This window comes from Oncorhynchus keta, chromosome 1 (genome assembly GCF_023373465.1).
Source record: "Oncorhynchus keta strain PuntledgeMale-10-30-2019 chromosome 1, Oket_V2, whole genome shotgun sequence".
NCBI classification, from domain to species: domain Eukaryota; kingdom Metazoa; phylum Chordata; class Actinopteri; order Salmoniformes; family Salmonidae; genus Oncorhynchus; species Oncorhynchus keta.
Genome location: NC_068421.1, coordinates 19,729,614 through 19,738,419, shown reverse-complemented (window position 1 = coordinate 19,738,419; position 8,806 = coordinate 19,729,614). Strand labels below are relative to the sequence as shown.

The following is an 8,806-nucleotide window of genomic DNA, read 5'->3' as shown; positions in this document are numbered from 1 at the left end:
TTTTTCAAATAACTTTCCAATCTCTGTTTATCTAAAGTTCTGGCGGTTGGAAGGATATGAAAGTGGGTGCATTGTGTGAGATATTAACCCCAAAGCAAGCCATATTTCTGGTGTGTCTAAGGCCTGTGTGTGTGTGTGTGTGTGTGTGTGTGTGGGGGGTTGTTGAGAGAGACAGAGAGAGTGTGTTCTTGTGACATAATGAGCGTGTTTCAGTGTCTGTATGTGTGTTTGAGTAGAATTACTTTGTGAGTTTATCTATTTACAACCCCTTGTGTGTTTGTTTCTGATAAGTCTGACGATGTATCACCATTTCCCCAACGTTCTCCCATTAGGACCCAGACTTTGCTGAGGTACTGACAGACCTGAACAGTCGGGAGCTCTTCTGGTTGTCAAGGGGCCAGCTGGTGATCGCCGTAGAAACCGAGGGCCCGGACCCGAGACACATCTCTGGCTTCATCACTGGAAGGAAGTCATGTGACAGTAAGTGCCACGTCCCTTTATGTAGAACAACCAATCAATCAGCCCACAGTCAGTCACTCAGACAGGTGACATGTTGATTCGATTAAGTTACTCGAGTCGCTCAACATCAAACATGCATCTTCTGTCATCCCATCACACCTGAAATGAGAGACGGAGACCTAGGAGGAATGTGTTTTGTCTTTCAGTTCACTTGTTCCCCTTCTATTCCTCCATGGCTGTTTTAGCAATTCTCTCTCTTCTATACATACTCCTTTCTTTCAAGTCTTATCACTGAAGTAAAACCATGTTTATAGCCCCGCTGTTTGACTTGGTGGTCCACCAAGACCGGGAGAGGAGGTGTGTCGTAGACAAAGTCTGAGACAATTCAGCGCACACATGTTCCATTCAAGCGACTCTAATGCAAACATACTTATATACTTAGATCCCCCCCACACACACTCACACACACATTGTCTTTTTCATACGCACACACACACTTGTGTGTACAAACACACACACTCACACACACACATTGTCTTTTTCATACGCACACACACACACTTGTGTGTACAAACACACACACACACACACACACACACACACTGGGCGATGCCAAGGTCACAGTCTGCTGGACCTCACTCTCCATACTGGTGTTCCAGCTCCATGATTAACAGGTTGACGTTATGTGTGAAGAATTCAACCCAAAACACTCGTTTCACTCTCTCTCTCTCTCTCTCTCTCTCTCTCTCTCTCTCTCTCTCTCTCTCTCTCTCTCTCTCTCTCTCTCTCTCTCTGTCTCTGTCTCTGTCTCTGTCTCTGTCTCTGTCTCTGTCTCTGTCTCTGTCTCTGTCTCTGTCTCTCCCTCTCTCTCTCTCTCTCTCTCTATCTCTGCCTGTCTCTCTTTCTCTCTCTCTCTCTCTCTCTCTCTCTGCTGTCTCTCTCTCACTCCTGTCTCTCTCTCTCTCTGTCTCTCTCTCTCTCTCTCTCTCTCTCTCTGCCTGTCTCTCTTTCTCTCTCTCTCTCTCTCTCTCTCTCTCTCTCTCTCTCTCTCTCTCTCTCTCTCTCTCTGCTGTCTCTCCTTCTCTCTCTCTCTCTCTCTCTCTCTCTCTCTCTCTCTCTCTCTCTCTCTCCTGTCTCTCTCTCTCTCTCTCTCTCTCTCTCTCTGCCTGTCTCTCTCTCTCTCTCTCTCTCTCTCTCTCTCTCTCTCTCTCTCTCTCTCTCTCTCTCTCTCTCTCTCTCTCTCTCTCTCTCTCTCTCTCTCTCTCTCTCTCTCTCTCTCTCTCTCTCTCTCTTTCTCTCTCTCTCTCTCTCTCTCTCTCTGCCTGTCTCTCTTTCTCTCTCTCTCTCTCTCTCTCTATCTCTGCCTGTCTCTCTTTTTTCTCTCTCTCTCTCTATCTCTGCCTCTCTCTCTCTTCTCTCTCTCTCCTCTCTCTCTCTCTCTCTCTCTCTCTCTGCCTGTCTCTCTCTCTCTCTCTCTCTCTCTCTCTCTCTCTCTCTCTCTCTCTCTCTCTCTCTCTGCCTGTCTCTCTTCTTTCTCTCTCTCTCTCTCTCTCTGCCTCTCTCTCTCTCTGCCTCTCTCTCTCTCTCTCTCTCTCTCTCTCTCTCTCATTCTCTCATTCTCTGCTTGTCTCTCTTGCTCTCTCTCTCTCTCTCTCTCTCTCTCTCTCTCTCTCTCATCTCTGCCTGTCTCTCTTGCTCTCTCTCTCTCTCTCTCTCTCTGCCTCTCTCTCTCTCTCTGCCTCTCTCTCTCTCTCTCTCTGCCTGTCTCTCTCTCTCTCTCTCTCTCTGCCTGCCTGTCTCTCTCTCTCTCTCTCTGCCTCTCTCTCTGCCTGTCTCTCTCTCTCTCTCTCTCTCTCTCTCTATCTCTACCTGTCTCTCTCTCTCTCTGCCTGTCTCTCTTGCTCTCTCTCTCTCTTGCTCTCTCTCTCTCTTGCTCTCTCTCTCTCTCTCTCTCTCTCTCTCTGCCTGTCTCTCTCTCTCTCTCTCTCTCTCTCTCTCTCTCTATCTCTACCTGTCTCTCTCTCTCTCTGCCTGTCTCTCTTGCTCTCTCTCTCTCTTGCTCTCTCTCTCTCTCTCTCTCTCTCTCTCTCTCTGCCTGTCTCTCTTGTTCTGTTCTTGTTCTGTCTTGAACTCCTTCCCCTCTATTCCTCCCATCCATTCAGACTTTTTTTGAGTAGTTTTCTCCCTTCTTTTCTCTTCTCTCCTTCTCTATTTGTCTTTCCCTGTCTGTCTTCTAAGCCCCTTGGTGTTCAACAAGGGTTACCTCATCCCACGGTTTAACCTTGGGTTAGAGTGTGCATGTGTTGGGGGGTACACCACTTAAGCTAGAATTCTCTCTTTTGAGATGACACACACTTACCCTCACCCCAAAGTTCTGTATGGACAGGTTGTACTCTATTCCGTTCCCTGTGATTGTCCCCTTTGGTGGAGTGATGACATGGGGTGTGTGTGTGTGTGTGTGTGTGTGTGTGTGTGTGTGTGTGTGTGTGTGTGTGTGTGTGTGTGTGTGTGTGTGTGTGTGTGTGTGTGTGTGTGTGTGTGTGTGTGTGTGTGTGTGTGTGTGTGTGTGTGTGTCGTTCTACAGCGGAGACGTGAGAGAATGTGTTCTGGCCCTCTCTCGGCTCCCCCCTGTCTGGCTCTCCAGACTAACATGGTGAATTATAACACGACAGAGAGCATTGCCTCATCTCGCATGCAAGAGCTGCCTCATCACACACAGATTAGTCTGTAGTAGTCTGGGTCTGGGGCTGAAATGGAAAGGGAACAATGTTTTGAGATCAGAATCAGGGAGACCCTACTCATACTCACTCTCTCATCATCCTCTCTCGTTCCACCTTCAATTCGCTTTATGGAAACGTGAAAAAATCCAAATGTGGCACTGCGTGTTCATCTGTTATGTAGAAATAATTTACTAACACGTTTTCCTCTCACTTCTCTCTTTCTGTCCTCTACTCTCTCTCTTTCTCTCTCCAGCCATCCAGAGTGTCATGTCCAGTGGTGATGCATTGACACCAGGGAAGACAGGTGGTGTGGGATCAGCATTCTTTCATCTCCATGACAACGGCACCCTGGACTACCAGGTATGGATCTGAACTGAATTTAATTGATTTGAAATAAATGAATCAAATGGAATTGTACTGTCACTATTTACATTTCTGAACTGAACTGAACCACCAAACCAACCCATATCCTGCTCCGTCCACAGGTCCAGATAGCGGGGTTATCCAGTGAAGTGGTGGGTCTGACCATCGAGCTAAAGCCTCGGCGGCGCAGTAAGCGCTCCGTGCTGTATGACCTAGCTCCAGAGTTCGACAGGCCCAGCGGGCGAGCGACGGGAAGCTGGAGTCGTCTGGAGGCGCGTCACATCCACATGCTGCTGCAGAACGAACTGTTCATCAACGTGGCTACAGCACACAGCCAGGAGGGGGAGCTACGCGGACAGATCAGAGGCCTGCTCTACAACGGTCTGGAGGCACCCAGATATGGTGAGGCACTGACCTCAGACCAGAGCAGAAACTAGGGCTGAATCCTAAATCAACCCCCTTTGTCTCGCTCCTTCATTTGTGCATTCGCTCATCCATTCGTGAATTGTTTTTGCGCTAGAATGGAGTCGCGCATAATTATGAGCCACCTGTGTTTGTTTGTTTTTGACACAGGTAACAGATGAAATACCTCCCAAATGACATGTTTAACTGTGACTGTTATCTTATAAAATGACAGGGGATTTTTTCCCATTGGAATTTCATGTCCATTTTATTATTTAAATGTGGAACATGAATTGCATCATTCAAGTCAAGAGTATATCCCGAACCTCTGTCACAGCCGGCTGCTACCGGTAGACCCATGAGAAAATTGGCCCAGTGTTGTCGAGATTAGGTGAGGGTTTGGCTGGCAGGGATGCCCTTGTCCCATCGCGCTCAAGCGACTCCTTTGGCTGGCCAGGCGCATGCACGTTGACATGGTCGCCGGGTGTACCGTGTTTCCCCCAACACATTGGTGCGGCTGGCTTCGGGGTTAAGTGGGCGTTGTGTCAAGAAGCAGTGCGGTTTGGTGGGGTTGTGTTACTACAGTATGTCCTGAAGTTGATTGATCCCCTCACCACTCTTGAAATTACCCTTTGAGTTTTGTTAGTAACACGTGACAATGGAAGGCCCTCCGAGCGATTTGGTATTGGACTGGTTGAGGATTCACCATAGAGAAACTCAAATACACTGAGGTTGAGTAAATGCATAGTTCAGGAATGGATACTCCAGTCCTCTAGACTAGAGACAGTGTCCACAGAGGCACCCTTATAAAGTATCTGAAAGAAAAACATTGATCCCAATTTGAGATTATTCTCTTTAACTCTAGTCTTTTGCTTTTCATTCATATTTAATTCTCACCCTCTCCTTCCCTAGAGATCCCTATCCCTCTGGCAGGCCAGTTTGTGGCCCCTCCAGTCTTGACCAGTGCTGGGGGCCATGCCTGGGTGTCTGTGGATGAGCGCTGTCACCTCCATTATGAGATCGTGGTGGCAGGCCTCAGCAAAGCCGATGACCTCACAGTCAGCGCCCACCTTCATGGATTTGCCGAAATCGGAGAGCTTGGCGAGAGCAGCACCAATCACAAGAGACTGCTGACAGGGTTCTACGGTTCTCAGGTAGGCAGAGGGAGACACATGAATAATCACAGACACACAACTTCGTCATGACAGTATGATATAGATCATGCAGAATCTCTCTCTCTCTCTCTCTCTCTCTCTCTCTCTCTCTCTCTCTCTCTCTCTCTCTCTCTCTCTCTCTCTGCCTGTCTCTCTCTCTCTCTCTCTCTCTCTCTCTCTCTCTCTCTCTCTCTCTCTCTCTCTCTCTCTCTCTCTCTCTCTCTCTCTCTGCCTGTCTCTCTCTCTCTGCCTGTCTCTCTCTCTCTCCTCTCCTGTCTCTCTCTGCCTCTCTCTCTCTCTCTCTCTCTCTCTCTCTCTCTCTCTCTCTCTCTCTCTCTCTCTCTCTCTCTCTCTCTCTCTCTCTCTCTCTCTCTCTCTCTCTCTCTCAGGCCCAGGGTGTGTTGAAGGACATCAGTGTAGAGTTGTTGCGTCACCTGGACAGAGGGACAGCCTTCATTCAGGTCAGCACCAAGGTCAACACCAGAGGAGAGATACGTGGACGGGTGAGTAGGACCACAACCAGAACTCAACCGTTAATCAACCACTCTAAAATCCTAACACAGTGCACATCTCAACCTCAACCGTAGCTCGATCCACACTCTCAATCCACACTCTTCAGTTTGATCATGCATTACTGGAATATATTGAGGATTATAGAGATGGAGCGATAACAGGTGGAGGAGAGGAGGGAGGGAGCTGAGGCTCCTTAGGGCCCTAGTCAGCTGTGTGTGTGTGTGTGTGTGTGATTGCTCACTTAGCCAGTGTGGGCCACCCACTGGCAGGTGGCCTTGTGTTTTTTTTAAAGACATTTTTAAAGACAAAAGTTTGTGAGGACACACACACACAAATACATCGTTACACGCTAACATATCTGCAGGTGACTTGGTTTATGATTTTGTCTTAGCTGCCAGGGATTAGAATGGAAGAAAGAAACGTGTGAGAACACACACACACACACACACACACACACACACACACACACACACACACACACACACACACACACACACACACACACACACACACACACACACACACACACACACACACACACACACACACACACACACACACACACACACACAGTAAGGTCCGGTAGTTTTAATAGCAAACAGGTCTGACACATAAACAGCCATCTGACGTGGAGCCGTAGAGACATGGGCGGAAAGCTGGCTGAACGCTCCATTTAGGACTCATTTACAAGTACACTTTATAACAAGGCACAAGGGAGGTTTGTCCAACAAATCACTGAAATCCTAACCTCTGTCTTCTCCCCTCTCTCCCTACTTCCTCCTCCTTGTACTCTATCTCTTGGTCCCTTCTCTTATTCTCCTATTCTCATGCTCACCCCTTTTCTGCCCCTCTCTATCTATGTCCCTTTCTCATGCTCACCCCTTTTCTGCCCCTCCTCTATCTATGTCCCTTTCTCATGCTCACCCCTTTTCTGCCCCTCTCTATGTCCCTTTCTCATGCTCACCCCTTTTCTGCCCCACTCTATGTCCCTTTCTCATGCTCACCCCTTTTCTGCCCCTCTCTATCTATGTCCCTTTCTCATGCTCACCCCTTTTCTGCCCCTCTCTATCTATGTCCCTTTCTCATGCTCACCCCTTTTCTGCCCCTCTCTATGTCCGTTTCTCATGCTCACCCCTTTTCTGCCCCTCTATATATGTCCCTTTCTCATGCTCACCCCTTTTCTGCCCCTCTCTATGTCCCTTTCTCATGCTCACCCCTTTTCTGCCCCTCTCTATCTATGTCCCTTTCTCATGCTCACCCCTTTTCTGCCCCTCCTCTATCTATGTCCCTTTCTCATGCTCACCCCTTTTCTGCCCCTCCTCTATCTATGTCCCTTTCTCATGCTCACCCCTTTTCTGCCCCTCTATCTATGTCCCTTTCTCATGCTCACCCCTTTTCTGCCCCTCTCTATGTCCCTTTCTCATGCTCACCCCTTTTCTGCCCCTCTCTATGTCCCTTTCTCATGCTCACCCCTTTTCTGCCCCTCTCTATCTATGTCCCTTTCTCATGCTCACCCCTTTTCTGCCCCTCTCTATCTATGTCCCTTTCTCATGCTCACCCCTTTTCTGCCCCTCTCCATGTCCCTTTCTCATGCTCACCCCTTTTCTGCCCCTCTCTATGTCCCTTTCTCATGCTCACCCCTTTTCTGCCCCTCTCTATGTCCCTTTCTCATGCTCACCCCTTTTCTGCCCCTCTCTATCTATGTCCCTTTCTCATGCTCACCCCTTTTCTGCCCCTCTCTATGTCTGTTTCTCATGCTCATCCCTTTTCTGCCCCTCTATCTATGTCCCTTTCTCATGCTCACCCCTTTTCTGCCCCTCTATCTATGTCCCTTTCTCATGCTCACCCCTTTTCTGCCCCTCTATGTCCCTATGTCCCCCTTTCTGCCCCTCTCTATGTCCCTTTCTCATGCCACCCCTTTTCTGCCCCTCCTCTATCTATGTCCCTTTCTCATGCTCACCCTTTTCTGCCCCTCTCTATCTATGTCCCTTTCTCATGCTCACCCCTTTTCTGCCCCTCTATCTATGTCCCTTTCTCATGCTCACCCCTTTTCTGCCCCTCTATCTATGTCCCTTTCTCATGCTCACCCCTTTTCTGTCCCTCTCTATCTATGTCCCTTTCTCATGCTCACCCCTTTTCTGCCCCTCTCTATCTATGTCCCTTTCTCATGCTCACCCCTTTTCTGCCCCTCTCTATGTCCCTTTCTCATGCTCACCCCTTTTCTGCCCCTCTCTATGTCCCTTTCTCATGCTCACCCCTTTTCTGCCCCTCCTCTATCTATGTCCCTTTCTCATGCTCACCCCTTTTCTGCCCCTCTCTATCTATGTCCCTTTCTCATGCTCACCCCTTTTCTGCCCCTCTATCTATGTCCCTTTCTCATGCTCACCCCTTTTCTGCCCCTCTCTATGTCCCTTTCTCATGCTCACCCCTTTTCTGCCCCTCTCTATGTCCCTTTCTCATGCTCACCCCTTTTCTGCCCCTCTCTATGTCCCTTTCTCATGCTCACCCCTTTTCTGCCCCTCCTCTATCTATGTCCCTTTCTCATGCTCACCTCTTTTCTGCCCCTCTATCTATGTCCCTTTCTCATGCTCACCCCTTTTCTGCCCCTCTCTATGTCCCTTTCTCATGCTCACCCCTTTTCTGCCCCTCTCTATGTCCCTTTCTCATGCTCACCCCTTTTCTGCCCCTCCTCTATCTATGTCCCTTTCTCATGCTCACCCCTTTTCTGCCCCTCTCTATCTATGTCCCTTTCTCATGCTCACCCCTTTTCTGCCCCTCCTCTATCTATGTCCCTTTCTCACGCTCACCCCTTTTCTGCCCCTCCTCTATCTATGTCCCTTTCTCATGCTCACCTCTTTTCTGCCCCTCTCTATCTATGTCCCTTTCTCATGCTCACCCTTTTCTGCCCCTCTATCTATGTCCATTTCTCATGCTCACCCCTTTTCTGCCCCTCTATCTATGTCCCTTTCTCATGCTCACCCCTTTTCTGCCCCTCTCTATCTATGTCCCTTTCTCATGCTCACCCCTTTTCTGCCCCTCTCTATCTATGTCCCTTTCTCATGCTCACCCCTTTTCTGCCCCTCTCTATCTATGTCCCTTTCTCATGCTCACCCATTTTCTGCCCCTCTATCTATGTCCCTTTCTCATGCTCACCCCTCTTTCTTTCTTTCTCTCTCTATCACCCCCTTTCCATTC

General features: G+C 48.9%; 1 protein-coding gene across 1 annotated transcript in view; it reads left to right on the top strand.

Moving 5' to 3' along the window:
• LOC118371080 (chordin-like) overlaps nucleotides 1-8,806 on the top strand; it is a 28,740-nt gene that overhangs the window by 15,711 nt on the left and 4,223 nt on the right. The window contains exons 10-14 of the mRNA XM_052517661.1: nucleotides 333-480; nucleotides 3,433-3,539; nucleotides 3,665-3,944; nucleotides 4,857-5,098; nucleotides 5,488-5,601. Coding sequence (XP_052373621.1) covers nucleotides 333-480; nucleotides 3,433-3,539; nucleotides 3,665-3,944; nucleotides 4,857-5,098; nucleotides 5,488-5,601 — 891 coding nt within the window. The remainder of the gene's footprint in view (nucleotides 1-332; nucleotides 481-3,432; nucleotides 3,540-3,664; nucleotides 3,945-4,856; nucleotides 5,099-5,487; nucleotides 5,602-8,806) is intronic.